At 43.1% G+C, this 20,224-nt stretch overlaps 1 protein-coding gene across 2 annotated transcripts in view; it reads left to right on the top strand.

The window, feature by feature from the left end:
• Nucleotides 1–20,224, top strand: part of LOC103302011 (ceruloplasmin-like) — a 74,227-nt gene that overhangs the window by 12,424 nt on the left and 41,579 nt on the right. For both annotated transcript variants that reach the window (XM_008159003.3, XM_054714111.1), the window contains exons 6-11: nucleotides 11,425–11,590; nucleotides 13,189–13,319; nucleotides 13,667–13,807; nucleotides 14,847–15,058; nucleotides 16,992–17,142; nucleotides 17,993–18,205. In XM_008159003.3, coding sequence (XP_008157225.2) covers nucleotides 11,425–11,590; nucleotides 13,189–13,319; nucleotides 13,667–13,807; nucleotides 14,847–15,058; nucleotides 16,992–17,142; nucleotides 17,993–18,205 — 1,014 coding nt within the window. The remainder of the gene's footprint in view (nucleotides 1–11,424; nucleotides 11,591–13,188; nucleotides 13,320–13,666; nucleotides 13,808–14,846; nucleotides 15,059–16,991; nucleotides 17,143–17,992; nucleotides 18,206–20,224) is intronic.

Below are 20,224 nucleotides of genomic sequence, written 5' to 3' on the forward strand. Positions count from 1 at the left end.
CAGCCAGGCTCTCCGAGGGTGATCCAGGCGGCGATCGCCACCCGGGAGGGCGTGCCCGGGCACAGCCGGGCTCTCCGAGGGTGATCCAGGCAGCGATCGCTACCCGGGGGGTCGTGCCCGGCCCAGCATGGCGCTCCCGCGGTGATCCAGGCAGAGATCGCCACCCGGGGGGCCGTGCCCGGCCCAGCATGGCGCTCCCGCGGTGATCCAGGCAGAGATCGCCACCCGGGGGGGCGTGCCCGGGCACAGCCGGGCTCTCCGAGGGTGATCCAGGCAGCGATCGCCACCCGGGGGGCCGTGCCCGGCCCAGCATGGCGCTCCCGCGGTGATCCAGGCAGCGATCGTCACCCGGGGGGGCGTGCCCGGGCACAGCCGGGCTCTCCGTGGGTGATCCAGGCAGCGATCGTCACCCGGGGGGCCGTGCCCGGCCCAGCATGGCGCTCCCGCGGTGATCCAGGCAGAGATCGCCACCCGGGGGGGCGTGCCCGGGCACAGCCGGGCTCTCCGAGGGTGATCCAGGCAGCGATCGCCACCCGGGGGGCCGTGCCCGGCCCAGCATGGCGCTCCCGCGGTGATCCAGGCAGCGATCGCCACCCGGGGGGGCGTGCCCGGGCACAGCCGGGTTCTCCGAGGGTGATCCAGGCAGCGATCGCCACCCGGGGGGGCGTGCCCGGCCCAGCATGGCGCTCCCGCGGTTATCCAGGCAGAGATCGCCACCCGGGGGGGCGTGCCCGGGCACAGCCGGGCTCTCCGAGGGTGATCCAGGCGGCGATCGCCACCCGGGAGGGCGTGCCCGGGCACAGCCAGGCTCTCCGCGGGTGATCCAGGCAGCGATCGCCACCCGGGGGGGCGTGCCCCGGCACAGCAGGGCTCTCCGCGCGTGATCCAGGCAGCGATCGCCACCGGGGGGGCGTGCCCGGGCACAGCCGGGCTCTCTGTGGGTGATCCAGGCAGCGATCGCCAGGGGGGGGGCGTGGCCGGGCCCAGCCGGGCTCTCCGCGGGTGATCCAGGCAGCGATCGCCACCCGGGGGGGCGTGCCCGGGCCCAGCATGGCGCTCCCGCGGTTATCCAGGCAGCGATCGCCACCCGGGGGGCGTGCCCGGGCACAGCCAGGCTCTCCGCGGGTGATCCAGGCAGCGATCGCCACCCGGGGGGGCGTGCCCGGGCCCAGCCGGGCTCTCCGAGGGTGATCCAGGCAGCGATCGCCACCCGGGGGCGCGTGCCCGGGCCCAGCCGGGCTCTCCGAGGGTGATCCAGGCAGCGATCGCCACCCGGGGGGGCGTGGCCGGGCCCAGCCGGGCACTCCGCGGGTGATCCAGGCAGTGATCGCCACCCGGGGGGGCGTGCCCGGGCACAGCCGGGCGCTCCGCAGGTAATCCAGGCAGCAATCGCCACCGGGGGGGCGTGCCCGGGCCCAGCATGGCGCTCCCGCGGTGATCCAGGCGGCGATCGCCACCCGGGGGGGCGTGCCCGGGCACAGCCGGGCTCTCTGCGGGTGATCCAGGTGGCGATCGCCACCCGGGAGGGTGTGGCCGGACTCGCCCAGCCCCTCCCAGGGTCCCTGGGAACATTGCAGGCATGTGGTTGCTGATTCCCAGACCAGGCCTCTGGCCACAGATTCATAGCTTTGCAGAGACCTAGGGCAGGGATCTGCTTTATCTGCAGAGAGACAGAGGTTCTGCAGTGCCCCCAAGACGTGGGTGGGCCCAGCCAGGGATCAAGGGGCATGGAAGGACTCCTGGCAGAGGGGCAAGGACCCTCACCCCTGAGGTGGGGGTTGAGGGGTGGTGCCACCTCAGTGAAGGGGTGCTGCACTGCAGGGTACTGGACTGACTGACGTGATTCAGAGAAGCTCCCAGTGCTAATGGGCCTCGCTCAGGTGGCCTTCACACTTCAGAGGCAGTGACTCCTGCTCCTGCCTTCACCCAAAAGCAAGCTCGCTACACCCTGCCCCATAGCAGAGCATGCCTAGGCAGTGAGTGGGAAGCCTTCCACCTGCTTCGGAGAAGGGGCGCAGTAAAGAATGCGGGGAGAGGAAAGAATGTGGAGCATCCGCAATGAACAGGTGCTTGAGGAAGAGGCTGGGACGCCTGACTAGAAGGTTTGTTCTGTTTGCTGGGCCGCTGCCCCTTAGGAAGCGCAAAGAGCATGGCTCTGAGGGCTTCCTGTGTGCTCTGAGGGCTTCCTGAGTCAAGTTCCACAGCCAACTGGAATTGGCCTCAGTTTCCTGGTCTGTAAAATGGATGAAGCGTGTCCCAGTGCCTTCACTGATCTTTGATGGCCAATTGAGATACTATATAAAGAAAATGAGGGAAGAAGTGAGAAAGAAAAGGGATGACAAAAAAACACAAAAGAAAGATTGAAAGGAACCTGTAAACCCATTGTCACTTAAATAGGGAATATAGTCAGTAGTGTTGTAATGATGGTATGATGCCAGGTGGGTACTAGAAATATCGGGGAACACTTTGTAAAGTATATGATTGTCTAACCACTATTCTGTAACTAATATAAAACCTGAAACCAATACAAAATAATGTTGAATGTAAAGAAATGAAAATTGGAGTGAAATTTTTATGAATTTCAAAGATTAAATAAAAGCTGTAAAGGAAGGAAGGGGAGAATAAAAAGTGTTTTTCATTTTGCCACTTCATTAAAAAGACAGTTGTCTTTATGTGGTGCTTTTATGCTTTTCTAAGTCATTATCTCATTTTAATTTCCGGGCAACTTAAATACAAGATAAGTATTCCCTCCACTATTTAAAGAAAGGAAATCTTCGTGTCTGGTCCTAATGATTCAATCGTCAAGCCCTTATTGTAAAGCAGGGTTAGTAAAATTTTCTGTGCAGGGTCATATCTATACTAATAAAAGCCTTGGGGGTGATCAGGCCAGCAGGGGAGGGTATTTGGGGGCAATCAGACCCGCAGAGGAGCAGTTAGGGGTCAATCAGGCCAGCAAGGAAGCAGTTAGGGGGCAATCAGGCAGGTAGGTGAGCGGTGAGGAGCCAGCAGTCCCGGATTGTGAGAAGGATGTCCAACTGCAGGATTAGGCCCGATTCCAGGAATCGGGCCTAATCCTGCAGTTGGACATCCCCCGAGGGGTCCCATATTAGAGAGGGTGCAAGCTGGGCCGAGGGACACCCTCCCCAGTGCACGAATTTCGTGCACCGGGCCTCTAGTTTTTTTATAATTCTTTATATGTCTGTAGGGTCAGTTGTTACTTCACCTCTTTCATTTATAGTTTTGTTTATTTGGGTCCTCTGTCTTCATTTCTTGGTGAGCCTGGCTAGAGGTTCATCAATCTTATTTATCCTTTCAAAGAACTAGCTCTTGGTTTTATTGATCTTTTGTATTGTTTTGTTTTGTTTTGGTCTCTATAGTATTTCTTTTTACTCTGATCTCTGATTTTTAGTATTTCATTCCTTTTTCTTACTCTGGGATTTTCTTTTTTTTTAATTTTTTTAATTTTTTTAAATAAATCTTTATTGTTCAGACTATTACAATTGTTTCTCCTTACCTGCCCCCATATCTCCTCTCCTCCCCGTTCCCACCCTTCCCTCTTCCCTTACCTCCCCCCCTCGCTATTCTTATCCATAGGTGTATGATATTGTCCAGTCTTTTCCCATACCCCCCACATAGACACCGCCCTCCCCTGAGAATTATCAATCCACTCCCATTCTATGCCCCTGATTCTATTATGTTCATCAGTCTATTCTGTTCTGCAGATTTTTAATTCACTTGACTTTTAGATTCACTTGTTGATAGGTATGTATTTGTTGTTCATAATTTTTATCTTTACTTTTTTCTTCTTTTTCCTCCTTTTAAATAATACCTTTCAGCATTTCATGTAATACTGGTTTGGTGGTGATGAATTCCTTTAGCTTTTTCTTATCTGTGAAGCTCTTTATCTGCCCTTCAGTTCTGAATGATAACTTTGCAGGGTAGAGTAGTCTTGGTTGTAGGTTCTTGCTATTCATCACTTTGAATATTTCTTGCCATTCCCGTCTGGCCTGCATAGTTTCTGTTGAGAAATCAGCTGATAATCGTATGGGTGTTCCCTTGTAAGTAACTAACTATTTTTCTCTTGCTGCTTGTAAGGTTCTCTTTTTGTCTTTTGCCCTTGGCATTTTAATTATGATGTGTCTTGGTGTGGCCCTCTTTGGATTCCTTTTGTTTGGGGTTCTGTGCACTTCCTGGACTTGTAAGTCTATTTCTTTTACCAGGTGGGGGAAGTTTTTGGTCATTATTTCTTCAAATAGGTTTTCAGCGTCTTGCTCTCTCTCTTCTTCTGGTACCCCAAAAATTCGGATACTGGTACACTAGAATTTGTCCCAGAGGCTTCTTACACTATCTTCTACTTTCTGAATTCTCTTCTCTTCTTGCTTTTCTGGAAGCGTGTCCTTTGCCTCTTTGTATTCCAAATCATTGACTTGATTTTTGCTTTCCTCTAGTCTGCTGCTGGGTCTCTGTATAATATTTTTTATTTCAGTCAGTGTATGTTTCATTTCTAGTTGGACTTTTTTCATATCCTCGAAGGTCTCATTAAATTTATCGGCTTTTTCCATGAAATTCTTGAAAAACCTTATAACCGTGGTTTTGAACTCTATGTCCAGTCATTTGTTCTCCTTTTGTTTGAGATCTGTTTCCTTGCCTCCTCATTTTCATTTTTGCTGCTTACCTGAGTTGGTAGGGTAGCTTTGTGTCCTATTGTGTCCTATTGGTTCAACGGGTCAGCCTCCCAGTTACCTGAGGTGGATGCTCTTGGTGCACCTCTTTTTAGACTGTGTGTACAGCCTTGTTGTAGTTAAGTCTTGATTGTTGTTGGTGTCACTGGGAGGAATTGACCTCCAGGCCAATTGGCTGTGAGGACCTGCTGTGTCTATAAAGGAAGAATTGCTGTGCTGGAGACACGTTTATGGGCCGGGACTTGTTGCAGTAGGGCTTTGGTGCTCACTGAGTCTGCCTCTTGAATGTGTCCCTTATGCGAGTGGTTGAAATCTGGTGTCGTCTCACACCAACCACTAGATGCCCTTGTTTCTGGATCTCCAATGGGGTGCAGGTCAGCTACTGTCTGAGGCCACTCAGCAGGAGTTACAGCAAAAACTACAGTTTTCTCCTCTTTGCTTGAGTGGTTTTGGAGCTGTCTGACTGGAGCTGCAGTTTATTTGGTTAAGCTGCCACAGGGCAGGCCATTTATATGCAAAAGCTGCTGTTTGGAGCCCAGGTGGGTTTGTAGAATGTGCGGGGCAGGTCTCAGGGCGGGGCGGGGTCTCAGGGTATCACTAGGCTAGGGCATGGCAAACAGCAATGGCTGCTAGTCTGCCTTTTCTGCCTTTCCCGTTTCCAAGTCCCTACGTCCCGTGCTCCAGCGAAGTAAACACTGATTGCTGGGTGCACCTCTGCAAGAAAGTCACTCTCACTTTCCGACACGATGGCTGAGAGTCCAGCTTCTCCCTGTAGGTGTCTGGGTCCCCCGCGCGTCCCCAGAAACTAGATTTAAGAGTGATCGGGAGCTTATTTCCCTTCAGGTTGGATAAAAAGCCGTGCGTCCCGTCGCCTGCCACCAGCCCGATTCACGCGCCTCCGTACCTCAGCCCTTCCGCGTTTGTTCTTTCTTTTTCCTTCTTAGTTGTAAATCCACCATTCAGCCAGCTTTCCTGTGGTTCTGAGTGGTAGACGCTTTGTCTTTTAGTTGTATTTTTGAAATTGTTGTGCGTGGCGTCAGTTTAGTTGTTTAACTTTGCCGCCATCTTTGTTCCTTCCTCCCTGGGATTTTCTTGTTGCTCTCTTTCTAATACTTTAAGTTGTAGGCTTAGATAATTTATTACCAGTTTTTCTTTTTCTTTTCTTTATTTTTAGGTAGGCCTGTAGAGCTACAAACTTCCCACTCAGGACTGCTTTCACTGTGTCTCATTGATTTTGGATTGTTGTGTTTTCATTGTCATTTGTTTCCAGGATGTTTTTAATTTCATCTTTGATCTCTTTGGTATCCCAATCATTGTTTAATACCATGCTAGTTAGTCTCCATGTGTTTAATTTTTTTATTGTAGTTGATTTGTAATTTTATGCCATTGTGATCTGAGAAGATGCTTGATATGATTTCAAACTTCTTGAACTTGTAAAGACTTAGTTTGTGTCCTAACATGTAGTCTAGCTTTGAAAATGTTCCAGATGCAGTCAAGAAGAATGTATGTTCCACTGCTTTTGGGTGAGATGTTCTGAAGATGTCAATTATTTCCATCTGGTTTAGTGAGTCATTTAGGATTGCTGTGCTGGAGACAAGACATCTTGGTTGATGTTTTGTCTAGAGAATTTATCCATTGATGTCAATGGGGTATTAAAGTCCCCCGCTATGTTTGTATTGCTGTCAATCTCTCCCTTGACATCTTCCAGAATATGTTTTACGTATGTGGGTGCTCTTGTATAGGTTGCACATGTTTACCAGAGTTATATCTTCTTGTTGTATGGATCCCTTTAGTATTACACAGTAGCCCTCCTTATCTCTTATTATGGACTTCACTTTGAGGTCTATTTTGTCAGATATAAGTATTGCTACCCCAGCTTTTTTTTCATTTCTGTTTGCCTGAAATTTCTTTTTCCATCCCTTCACTTTCAATCTGTGTGAGTTCTTTGTTCTGAGGTGGGTCTCTCATAGACAGCAAATATATGGATCATGGTTTCTTATCTATTCAGTCACCCTATGTCTTTTGATTGGAGCATTTAATATATTTATGTTTAAGGTTATTATTGAAAAGTACTTATTTTTTGCCATTTTTATTCTTTATGCCTGTGTTCCTTCTTTTTTATTTCTTCTTTTTACAACAGTCCTTTTAGCATTTCTTGCATTGCTTTTTTTTTACTGTGATGCTCCAGATTTCATCTTCAATTTTGATTGATAGCCTTGCAGGATAGAGTATTCTTAGATTCAGTCCCTTTCTTTGCATCACTTTGTATACTTCATTCCATTCCCTTCTGGCCTGATGTGTTTCTGTTGAGAAATCATTTGATAGTCTAGTGGGAGATCCCTTGTAGGTACTTTCTGTCTCTCTCTGTCTCTTGTAGCCCTTAAGATTCTTTCTTTGTCATTAACGTTTGCCTTAATTTTTGCCTTAATTAGGAAGTAAATTGGTGTGGGTCTTTTGTGTTCATTTTGTTTGGGACTCTTTGTGCTTGTGTGACTTTTTTCTTCCCCAAATCAGGAAAGTTTTCTGTCATTATTTATTCAAATAGTTTTTCTAATCCTTGCTCCTCTTCTTGACCTTCTGGCACCCCTATTATGTGAATAATGCTTTATTTCATGTTGTCCCAAAGCTCTCTTAAACTCTTCTCCTGCTTTTTAATTTTTTTTTCCAATTGCTGTTCAGATTGACTATTTTTACTTCCCTCTGTTCTAACTTGTTGATTCGGTCCTCCACTTCTTCTAGTCTACTGATGAAACCTCTCATTGTGTTTTTTAGTGCAACTATATAATTTTTTATTTCCTCTTGAGTCTTACATATGTTGTTGATTTTTTTATTCAGCCAATTTAGGAACTTTATAACCCTTACTCTGAATTATTTCTCTGACATATTGCTTGCCTCCATTTCATTTTGTTCCTTTTCTGGCAATTCCTCCTTTTCTTTCCTTTATGAGTTCTTTGTCTTCCCATTTTTGCTATATCTTTCTGGCCCTGGTCACCTTCTTGGGGTTTGAGAGGTTGAAGACCCTATCAGGCCAATGGTCTGAAAATCATTAGCCCAGAGGCTGGGTCTGCCTTGAATCTCACACCTTTATTGTCTCTGCTCTGAGTTGTAGCCCCTTCTCCCATGGATATGGTCCCTCAGTTGTCTGCTTCAGATGCTCAGGGTGGCAGGAGCATGTGCAGAGTTCCTCTCATGTGTGACACTGTGTGGGGACCCAGAGCCCTCTGACATACAGTTTTCTCTGCCACCCTGGCACCTCTGGCAGGGTGATGCCCTATGTCCCTCTGGCAGCAGGCTTGCAGCATGTACCTGTGGCCCTTGGTTGGGCACACCAGATTGCCTTAGGTCACCCTGGCAATGCTCTCCTATGGCCTGGAGTGTAGTGCATGCTGGGTTGCTCAATCTGCAGGATTGTCCCAGGGGCTGGGGTGTAGCGGGTGCAGGTTGCTCTGAGTCACACAGTCAGAGCTTTCCTATGGCTCAGAGTGGGGCACATGCTGGGTTACTCCAGGTCACCCTGGCAGCAAGTCCCTGTGCTCAGGGTGGAGCAGGAGTGAGTTGTTCTGTCTTGTACAATCTGTGCTCTCTTGTAACCCTGAGTGAGGCACCTGCTGGATTGTTCTGGGATGCCTTTCCCAGGACCCTGGGTGAAGTGGGAATGTGTTGATCTGGGTTTCACAGTACTGTGGCCAGGAATGAGGCACACCCTGGTTTGTTCCAGGTCACCTCAGGAATGCTGTCCTGGGGGTCAGGGTGGAGAAGGCGCCTGTTGCTCTGGGTCACACAGTCAACACTCTTTTGTAGCCTGGAGTGGGGCACACACTGGGTTGCTCTGGGTCACCCTGGCAGCAGATCCTGAGACCCGGGACAGAGGTGGTATTCAGGGTTCCTCCTGGCTTGCACTCACTCCAAGGTCTGGAAGCCAGATCTTGGAATGCTGGGTCCCAGAAGGCTGGTGAGGAGGCCTGGTGGGAGACATCACTCTGGCTAGTGCTCCCTGCAGACACTTGGGAACCTGTCCAGAAGTACAGTACCACTTACTGCCAGGGCACAATGGTGGTTCCATGCAGGTTATGGCTGGCAAGTGGCATTCTCTAGGCATCCTTTGCCCTTCCTTATTGAAAATTATCTCCTCAGCTGTGTTCAATTTGTTAATTCAGGTGGATGTTCTTTTGCTTTTCTGGCCTGGCCCCAGGAAGTGGTGCACAGCACTTCTGCCTATTCAGCCACCATTTTCTCCTCTCCTTTGGTACTTTTAAATCTACAATAATAGCCCTAACCAGTTTTGCTCAGTGGATAGAGTGTCGGCCTGCGGACTGAAAGGTCCCAGGTTCGATTCCGATCAAGGGCATGTACCTTGGTTGCGGGCACATCCCCAGTAGGGAGTGTGCAAGAAGCAGCTGAATCAATGTTTCTCTCTCATCGATGTTTCTAACTCTCTATCCCTCTCCTTTCCTCTCTGTAAAAAATAAATTAAATATATTTTTAAAAATCTACAATAATAAACCCTTTTTGGTATATAAGGGGTTTTGTTATTGTTGTTTTTACAAAAAAAAAACACAACACACAAACTTTTATGTTCATCAACCTATGAGTTTTACAAAAAACCTGAGCACTGCCAGAGCAAGTATTATTACAGATTTGTTTGTTGTTTTTGTTTTTCAATTGAGAAAAATTAAACTCTTGCCCAAAACTCTGTGAGAGGCAGAGCCAGGAATTATGTAGGAACAAATACAGCTGACCCTTAAACAAGTTGGGATTAGGAACACTAACTACCCTCGCAGTCAGAAATCTACATATAACTTTTGACTCCCTCAAAACTCAATTACTAAGAACCCACTGTTGAAGCTTTACTGATAACATAAATAATCAACTAGCAAATATTTTTATGTTGTATGTATTATCTTCTGTATTCTTACAATAAAGTAAGCTAGAGAAAATAAAATGTTATTAAGAAAATTATAAGAGAAAATAAATTATGCTCCTGTACTCTAAGTATCAATACCATAAGTTTATGTTTTCTGTTTATGAAATGAAAAAATCTGCAGATAAGTTGACCTGCACAATTCAAACCTGAGTTATTCAAGGGTCAACTGTAATTATAATCCATTACTCAGTAAACTTTTATTTTCATTTATTATCCTCTGCAATCATACTGTCCTTTGAATAATAGGCTGGCCAATTATGAAGTTATTGATCTTTTATATTTGTAAATATAACCAAATTCTACATATAATCATGTAAATGTTTTGTTTTACTTTTCAATCAGAAAATCTGATTGTTATTAGAACTGAAGAATTTAATTTTTATTTCTTTGTACAAAAATGGGGTTTACTTCTCTGATCAAAACCTTTCTTTTTTTCTAAGTCTCATGCTTTGGTTAACATCAGACTTCAATGAATTAAACAACTAAGCAACCGGTGTTTATTAGGATTTCCTGAGTGCTGTGTCCTTCTCAGGGCCATGGGGGAAAGGAGAACCACACACAGCCATTGTAACTGAAGGGTTGAATCTAATGACATTAGAAAGGAATGTCATTTTCACCACCATTCCAGTTCCCTCTCCTGAGAGTAATCACTGTAAACAATTGAGTGTGAATACTTGCAAAACTGTTTACTATGAATTTTCATACAATATGTATGAACGTGTGCAAATAAAAACACATAGCTATGTTTTGTGGTTCTTTTACATAATTAGATCATACTGCATATAATATTCTGCCTCTTGCTTTCTTCACTCATCAATATGTCTTGAAATCTTTTCTATGACATTCTTCATCTATTTAACTTATTCTTTTAAAGTGTCAAATAGTTTTTCGTATTAGGGGTGTATACAAATATATCTAACAATTTGCTTACTGATAGACATTTCATTGCTTCTACTTTTTTATTTATTTTTTAAAATATATTTTTATTTATTTCAGAGAGGAAAGCAGAGGGAGAGAGAGATAGAAACATCAATGATGAGAGAGAATCATTTATCGGCTGCCTCCTACATGCCCCTAACTGGAGATCGAGCCCACAACCCGGGCATGTGCCCTTGACCAGAATCAAACCTGGAACTCCTTAGTCTGGAGTCTGATGCTCTATCCATTGAGCCAAACCAGCTAAGGCTACTTTTTTTATTTATTAACAATATTGTAGTTAATACCTTTTACTTGTTTATTTTTATGCCTGTGCAAATATTGCTCTTAACTATCAAGAAATGAAATTATATAATGGAAGGGTTTTTAATTTTAACAAATGCTGCCAGATTTCCTTCAAAATGTATATACTAATTTACATTTCCACCAATGGTACTCTGAAATCAAAACACAAGATTGATGCCCTCATGAAAATGTACCTGCCTTGATTTTCCGCCTGGCTGCCAGAGTTAATCTAATAAACCAACTTACTCATTAGTGCCTCGTGGTAGCAATTTATACTTACAAGGGAAGACATTTTTGGTCAAATAGAATCTCAAATTCTTCTCAGTAGGCAGTTACTGTTTTTATCTCTGAGTTGGCCCAATGCTGGTTATTCTCCTGTAACATATAATCTTCTAACATTCATCTTTGTATCCTGGCTTTTGCACTTGTTTCATACATTTTAGGCTTTTACACAGATTCCATAAATAAAGTACCTAAAATTTCTCAGAGAAAGGGGAAGTTGCAATATTATTGGTTAAAATAAAAAATATATATGGACTACAAAAAAATGTTTTCATGTCTTCATAACATTCTCTACTTGGGTTTAATGTTTTTCAGAGAGTATGAAGGCTTTTTTCAATGTAAGGAATTGCCAAAAATCTTCAGCAGATGAACATGGGACCCGTGTTATACATTATTATATTGCTGCTGAAAAAACATTATGGAACTATGCTCCATCTGGTATAGATTTCTTCACTGGAAAACCTTTAACAGCAGCTGGATGGTAATGATTTGCTGATTGAAGCTTTATGATTAAATAAAGATAATTGAAACTTTTTAGAACCCAACTATTCCTTAATAGGATTTAGGCATCTTATACTAAAAAGATTGTGATAAAATTAAGGTAGAAAATTAATTATATCAATAATTGGAAAAATTTGAACCTAAGTATCATTGCCACACAAAATTGTTCTCTAAATGTCTTGGCAGCAGCCAGTGCAAAGGAGAACAAACTGCTCACAGGTTTCCTAGCACTGAGGGTTAAAATGGATTTGTTTTATAATTATGAGACACTTAACAGCATAGTGGATAATGTTATCAATAGCAATTTTACAAAAATTCAAGAGCATTCCTCATGTGTAATTTGTACTTTCCTGCTAACACCTGAAGGGAATTAAATCATTTCCTATAGCATCCTTACATTATATTATAAAAATATTTTTACTCAATAATATTTAAGACTATATTACCAATTGCTATGTTAATGACCAAAAACTAAGACTGAAATACATTACTGCAGCATTAGTATTTAAAAGTGCATAAATAGTTTTTCTGATAGCCCAATTGTTAAATGTATTTACCAATTTGAAAATTACAGGAATTTTAATCCTTCTGGTCTATTGAATTAAAGTTATATGTCAGAAAATATCAAGTTCTAATTCACACAAAAAAAAAATTTGAGAAAACTAAGAATGTGATATCAAATGAATATTTTCTCTTCTTACATTTTAAGCTCATCAATAAATTATTTAATCTGTTTAATGGAAATTTTGTATTAATTGTGAGAAGGGTATCTGGGCTTAGAGCAAAAATTAGGTTCAGAGTCTGACACTCATTTTATATTGGCTAAAGTAAGAATGAGTGATAGATCTTTTGTCTTGCTTGATTTTCCTGGCTAAGAAATACTACGATTTCTTAACACTGCAAGTCTTAACACTGCAAGTCACCAGTTCATTGCTAGGGCCTATTTTTTTTCTAGCAGACTCCATTTTTCTTTATTATCTATAATAATAAAAGCATAATCTGCTAATTAGACCAGACATCTTTCCTTCTGGTCAAAGCCACAGTGGGTAGGGGCAGCCGCGGCCACAGTGGGCAGGCGGGGACCTGGGCCAAGGCCAAGGCCAAGGCCCTTAAACGAATTTTATGCATCGGGCCTCTAGTAGTAGAATAATAAAATAATAATGGAATCTCTCATCTTAATATTCTCACATCTCTGCACATACTTATTTTAAAAGCAATGTTTATTACTACCTGCCTAAAAAAAATCAGACATATGTCTTTTTAATTTTTATTCCAAAAGAAAATTTGTAGATACTAGGTAAACGGAAATTCTTACATGCCACGCACAAAAGACTAAAAAGATATCCAAGGAAAATATTGACAATGGTTCTATATAGATGGTAGCATTATGAAGATTTTAATTTTTTTGTTGTTTTTCCTTATTTTCCAAATGTTCTACAATGAGCATAAATTACTTTTAAAAATAAATAGTACTTTAATAACAAGTACTTTAAAACAAATGTATGTAGATTCTTGCTGTCTTTTTACATGATCACTGTAAACTCAAAAGTTCTTTGTGTATCTACTTTGTCTGCACAGTAAATCTCAGATATATTTTGAACAAGGCCCAACAAGAATTGGAGGAACTTATCAAAAACTAGTTTATCGTGAATACACAGACGCTTCCTTCCAAACACAGAAGGCAAGAGAAGAACATCTTGGAATCCTTGGTAAAATTCTATTTATAGCTTGGAAGGTAATAAGTATGTACCATTTAAACAAATTCTGTGCATTCAAAATAATATTCACCCACTCACAGTTTTATTGATTTCGGCTGTCATTTTAAAACCTCATAAAAACAATATAATCCAATTCACCCAACTTTATACTACATTCCTTTTTTTCCTAAAAATCCAATAACTTTATTATATTCATCCAAAGTGATTTTTTAAGACCCCGAATCATCTGACTCAAGGCATCATCCCCTTAGTTTGTTCTCAGACCCTTACCCAAGCAACACAACCTGACAGTTATGTTTATGAAAACCAGAGCAACTACTAACTCTTTTGGTTTCTAGGTCCTGTCATTAAGGCAGAGGTAGGAGACACCCTCAAGGTCACTTTCTATAACAATGGTCCCCTGCCTCTCAGCATTCAGCCTCATGGACTGCGTTACAGCAAAAGCAACGAGGGCTCGTACTACAAAACACCCGGAGGAAGTAAGTAGAACTTGAGGGAGGGCCAAGCAAGCCATCCTATCTAAGAAAAGAGTAATATGCAAATTGACCATCAATCCAACACACAAGATGGCCACCCCCATGTGGACACAAGATGGCTGCCACAAGATGGCCAGCAGGAGAGGGCAGTTGTGGACAATCAGGCCTGCAGGGGAGGACAGTTGGGGGGATCCAGGCTTGCAGAGGAGGTCAGTTGAGGGGGACGAGGCCTGCAGGGGATGGCAGTTGTGGACAATCAGGCCTGCAGGGGAGGGCAGTTGGGGAGAACCAGACCAGCAGGGGAGAGCAGTTAGAGGCAACCAGGTTGGCAGGGGAGCAGTTAGGCATCAATCAGGCTGACAGGGGAGTGGTTAGGGGGTGATCAGTTTGGCAGGCAGAAGTGGTTAGGGGCAATCAGGCAGGCAGGCAAGCAAGCGGTTGGGAGCCAGTGGTCCTGGATTGTGAGAGGGACATCACTTGAGGGGTCCCAGATTGGAGAGGGTGCAGACTGGGCTGAGGAACACCACCCCCAATACATGAATTTCATGCACCAGGCCTCTAGTACTGTAATATAATGTCAACAAAAAATTAAATTTTCTCCTGAAGTTATTATGCAGCCCACTTTTCACACCTTAACAGATCTGTGTACTTAATGTGGCAAAGTGATTCCTTTGGCCCCTTTCAATTGTCACCCCAGGTGCTACAAGATGAGCAAGATACAGTTCTTTTTTTTTTTTTATAATATGTTTTATTGATTTTTTACAGAGAGGAAGGGAGAGGGATAAAGAGTTAGAAACATCAATGAGAGAAAAACATCAATCAGCTGCCTCCTGCACACCGCCCAATGGGGATGTGCCCACAACCAAGGTACATGCCCTTGACTGGAATCAAACCTGGGACCCTTCAGTCTGCAGGCCGACGCTCTATCCACTGAGCCAAACCGGTCAGGGCAAGATACAGTTCTTGCTCTCAGAGATCTCACAGTTTGGACTAGAGTACTTTGGGTAATAGATACATTTTACAAATGGTTATTCCTTAATAGGTATCCCTCCAGCCTCCTCACATGTAAATCCTGGCACAACATTTGTCTATACCTGGCAAGTTCCAAGAGAAGTGGGCCCTACCTCCACAGATCCCAACTGCCTGACCTGGTTTTACTACTCCTCAGTATATGGGAAAAAAGACACCAACAGCGGTCTCGTAGGGCCTCTCCTGGTGTGCAGAAAGGGAAGCCTCAGAAAGGATGGCAAACAGGTGAGTCAGGGGACCTATGTCCAGGTATGCCTTGGTGAGAGTTTGCCTGAGACAGAATTGCGGGAAAAAGGCAATGGGGCTGTCCACAGCTTTCACTTCTGTGGGCTGATGTCTCCCAATTCCATCCTTTCCTCAACTCCAGACATATATCTTCTGCCCAATGAACACCCACCCTAGCATGTTCCACAAACATTTCTAATTCCAACTATTTTAACTCTTCCTCTCCCTCTGCATGGCTACTACCTGTCCTTCCCCCTTCTAAGTCACCCTCTTTTCTCTATTCTGTAACATCAGTCACCAAATCTACAATACTATTGCCTTATTTTAGGCACCATTATCTCTTTCTGAATTCCTTTAACCTCCTAACTCCTGTCCCCACTCTAATCCTGCTTCAATATCACTCCACACCCCTTCCTTTCAAATCTAGTTACAGCACTCTCCACACTAAAAATTACTCCACCATTTCTTGACTCGGACATCAAACATCAGACCCTTCTAATCACTCCAGATTCCTGCCTCGCTCCCGGCCATTCTGGCCTTACTGCACAATTAGCTTGTTAGTCCCTGAGTAAGGAAGGCTAAGTCTCATCCCTTTGACTTTGCCTTTCTTCTCTCTGGAATTATCTTTCCTCACTGTTTCACCTGCTAAAAGTGAAGACATTTTTAAAACTCATACTGAGGATTCCTTCCTGCCCTTCAGACAATATCTCCTAACTAAAGTTAAAGTTTCTGCAGATTGTCATAGTTCCTTATCTGTTTTTATTAAAGCACTTATTCATGCATTTATTTTTACTGGTCTTTCTCTTCCACTAGACCATAAGTTCCTTGAAACCATACAGGGGTTTTATTTACTTATTGTAACAACTATAGCCCCTCCGTGGCATGTGGTAGGTAGGTGCTCAATAAATGCTTGATGAATGATTTTCCTTCACTCCTCACTCACAAATAATCAATATCCAAGTTCTTTTCTAAAATTATAATTCATGTGTAATGAAGCCTTGTAAATTCCCCAGTATAATTCTATGTATGATTAAATGTATGTTTTATTTTAAAATGTGATTATATATTTGTATTAATTTATATAAAGTCATTTAGAAGTCTCATAATTCTTACATGTAATTTTTATCCAAAAATAGAAATATTATACATATTTAATTTATTCATAAACCCTAAAATGCAGACTTTCTATAATTTATAATTAAAAACATTTTATTTAACTTACTTCCTATAAAGCATGCTATGAAAAGCCACTATCTGTGATTATCTGATTATGTAATTTATTTTATAACGTTTCAGATGTAGAAATCCCTAGAGTAAGAGCTTTATATGAAAACAGCTGTAGAGATTTCTCCAACTTGTTAGTTCTGATAAACCCATTCATTAGGATTCATGCCTTTGTATAAAACCAGTGGCCCAGCATGCGATATTGTGTGCAGTAGGCCGCCTGCCACCTCCGCAGGAGCTGGGAGCCAGTGGGAGCCCCAGCGCGCCCTTGGGAGCCGGCAGGAGAAAGCTTCCATGGGAGGCGGGAACAAGCTGCTGGCGCCCACGGGAGCCCGAAGCGAGCTGCACTGCTTCCTCGGGAGCCGGGAGCCGGGAGCCGGCAGGGGCCTGTGCCCTTCAGGAGGCTGGAGCGAGCCACTGCTGCTCAAGGGAGCCAGGAGGGAGCCGCCACCGCCACTGCGGGAGCGGGAGGGAGGGGACCTAGAGGTGCTCCATGTGCACGCAGCCTGTTGAACGGTCATTACTGTGATGCCGTAATGGACAATTTGCATAATAGCTCCTTATATATAGAAATGCCAGTAAGTGGGAGGTCGATTGATCACAATTTCTAGGAGCACACAGATTTCATTATATATAAAATCTTGTATTCAGATAAATCCTTGGACCATCTATAATTCATGTCTATTCTTTTTTCTATCCTCATTCACAGAAAGGAATAGACAAAGAATTTTACCTACTTGCCACAATATTTGATGAAAATGAAAGTCATCTCCTGGATGAAAATATTAGAACATTTACCACAGAACCTGAAAGTGTGGATAAAGAGGATCAAAGTTTCCAGGATTCTAACTTAATGTACTGTAAGAAAACATTTAATTTACATGACAGATATATTAAGCAGTTGTTTAATTTCATTATGCCTAAGGAATTACAGATCATTTTTTAAAAAATGCATGTTTCATGGCTGAATGGTTGGCTAATATGTTTCATGTTAAATTTAAATATAATTTCCCAATAAAAAAAATTGTCTACCAAGGTTATTATGTTAAATTCAATTTACCAAATATTTACCAATGCCTTTTTGGCGCAATATATTGTTTAATTAAGACAGAAAAGTCATGTATTTCTCTATTGACAAATGAGTGGAGTGGTTGGGTGGGGTATTTGTTGAGTTGGTTGGTTGGTAGTTTTGGAATAGTGTTAGATGTAGTGGGGAAAGGATTGGTCTGGAGACTTGTGCTCTGCTCTTAACAGTTCCATTCACTAGCTTAATGCCATTGGACACTTAACTGCTCCTCTGGCCTTAGTTTTCTGAAATCTAAAAGGAAAGGATTGACTCTGGTCACCTTAATATTCTCAAATGAATAAATTGCTTTATGATTAGTTCTTTGTTGTGTTTCAAGAGATGTCAGTAGCCCTAGCCGGTTTGGCTCAGTGGATAAAGCATTGGCCTGTGGACCAAAGGATCCCGGGTTTGATTCCAGTCAAGGGTTTGTCCCTCTGTTGCAGGCTTCTCCCAGGCCTGGGCCCTGGTTGGGGTGCCTGCAAGAAACAACCAATCAATGTGTTTCTCTCACATAGATATTTCTCTCTGTCTTTCCCTCTCTCTTCCACTCTCTCTAAAAATGAATGGAATATCCTCGGTGAGGATTAAAAAAAAAAGGACATGTCAAATTCAATTCTCTTGTCTTTGTCTCAAATGTCTTGCAGCTATAAATGGATACATGTATGGAAATCTGCCAGGACTGGATATGTGCTTAGGAGACAACATTTCATGGCACGTTCTTAGTGTGGGGTCACAGCAAGACTTACATGGGATATACTTTTCAGGAAATACCTTCATTTCTGCAGGAGAAAGGGGGGACACTGTGGCCCTAGTCCCCCACACTTCCCAGACACTTTTAATGACAACTGATTCCACAGGTAAGTGGTAAATCTTCTCCTTCAGCCAGAAACATGTGTAAAGTATGAAAAACAGTGTCATTATATGCACTGGATATTGTTTGTACAGAAGAATAAGATAAATCATACAAATAGTGCTTGGAAAATTGTTGCCCTTTCCATTTAATTTATAGGAGCACTGGTATATCAGCTTCCTGTACACAAAAACCTCATTCTATCCCAGTTTTTTCTTCCTGGCTTCAGGCTTTAAACCAACCCACACTACTCAAAAGCAGTGAAGATGTTTTGAAACATTTGATCTTGTCTTTTTTCAACTATCTGCTGCATTTCTTACTCTCCTGTCTATTTGTTTCCCAGAACTTCCTTCTGCTTCTACCTTACCCTCCTTCCTCTGCCTCCCTCTCCTATATCTCTCCTTGTTAGCTTTGCTCTCAAGGGAGAGGTTTTGACTTCAATGAGGTTAATTGTTACTAGAAAATATTTTTTAAAAATACATCCCATATCAGAGAATTGTTGTGGGGATCAGAGGAGCTAAGCCTCCATTCTAAACCTAACACCCTCATTTGTAAAATAAGTATTGTGATAATTTACAACTTACAAAAAGGAATAGGCAATGATCAGATCCCATGAGATATAAGAAGTAAAGATGCAGTAAAGTGCTTGGAATATGTTGGACTTTAAAGAAAATGTTAGTGCCTTCTTTTATCCTGCAGATCCAACTTCACACACACACACACACACACACACACACACACACACACACACACACACACAAATCATCTATCTTGATAAAAAATCTATTGGCATCAATCAAATACTGTCTACACAATGAACTAGTTACTCTATAAATACCATGGATTTGTATCTTAACTTTTTGTAATGCCACAGATTCATTTGACTACATTTTCTATATTCCAAAGCTTTTAGTTTTGCTTTTCAAACAAACAAAATCTGTGATTAAGAGCAATTAAGGGGGAGGAGAAATCTTTCTCGAACACTCTCTTCTCTGTTGCAGGTATTCACTCAGTGGCAAGTTATTGCCAGCCCAGCCCTACTCCTTCCTCTCTTTCCCCCTGAACTTAAAAGAAAATATTTGTCTTCTCTTCATTCTCTTTCATAAACAATATAATTTCTAATAAACATGTGGAGAAACCAACTACATGTCAAGTACCGTGCTATATGAGAATCATTTTATCCTAAACAAGTTCTCTTTCCTAAACCCTCTGAATCTGAAGGTTTTTCCTCCTTGTCCATCTTTTTGAATCTTACTCTCCATAAAAATTAATAACAATAATAAAAAACATGTAAAGAGTTGAAAGAGAGAGTTACTGCTATGAAGGTAATATTAAGCAGGGTCAGAATGTGATGAGCATAAAATTTACCAAATTAAAAGACAATCAGAATTCAGGTGGAATTCTCTGTTCTGAACCAGGCTGGGTTTTTTTGATGTTGTGGTGGTGGTGGTGATTTGTTTTAGTCATGGTTATTCCTTGGAGTTTTTAATGTATTAAACTAAATCCTTTCTACTTCCTTTCATTCCCTCTGCCACTACCTCTATGATCTAAGCCACCATCATCTCTCATGGATGATTTTAACAGCCTCCGAACAGGTATCCTTTCAATTCCACCTTACCCACTCCAGTCCAGTCTCAGCACAGAGGCCAGAGTGCCCATATGTCACTCATCAATTCAAAATTCCACAATGGCTCCTCATTTCACTAAGTAAAGGCCACAGATTTTTCAGTGACCCTCAAGGGCCCATGAGACCCAGCCCTCCTTTCCCCACCAATCTTGTCTCCTGCTACTGTCACCCTTGCTCACTCCACTCTAGGCACATAGGCCTCTTAGAAGATCCTCAGCTGCACCAATTAGGCCCTCATCTTAAGGGTGTTTGTTACCTGTTTCCCCTAGATCTACTCTTCACCTCTCATAAGTCTTTGCCCAAATGCCACCCTACCATCAGGGCCTATCTTAATCATCCTATAAACATTGTCCATTGCTCCTTTGAGCTCACCTCACCCCAGAATCCTCAATCTTTCTT

This window comes from Eptesicus fuscus, chromosome 3 (assembly GCF_027574615.1).
Source record: "Eptesicus fuscus isolate TK198812 chromosome 3, DD_ASM_mEF_20220401, whole genome shotgun sequence".
Taxonomy (NCBI): Eukaryota; Metazoa; Chordata; class Mammalia; order Chiroptera; family Vespertilionidae; genus Eptesicus; species Eptesicus fuscus.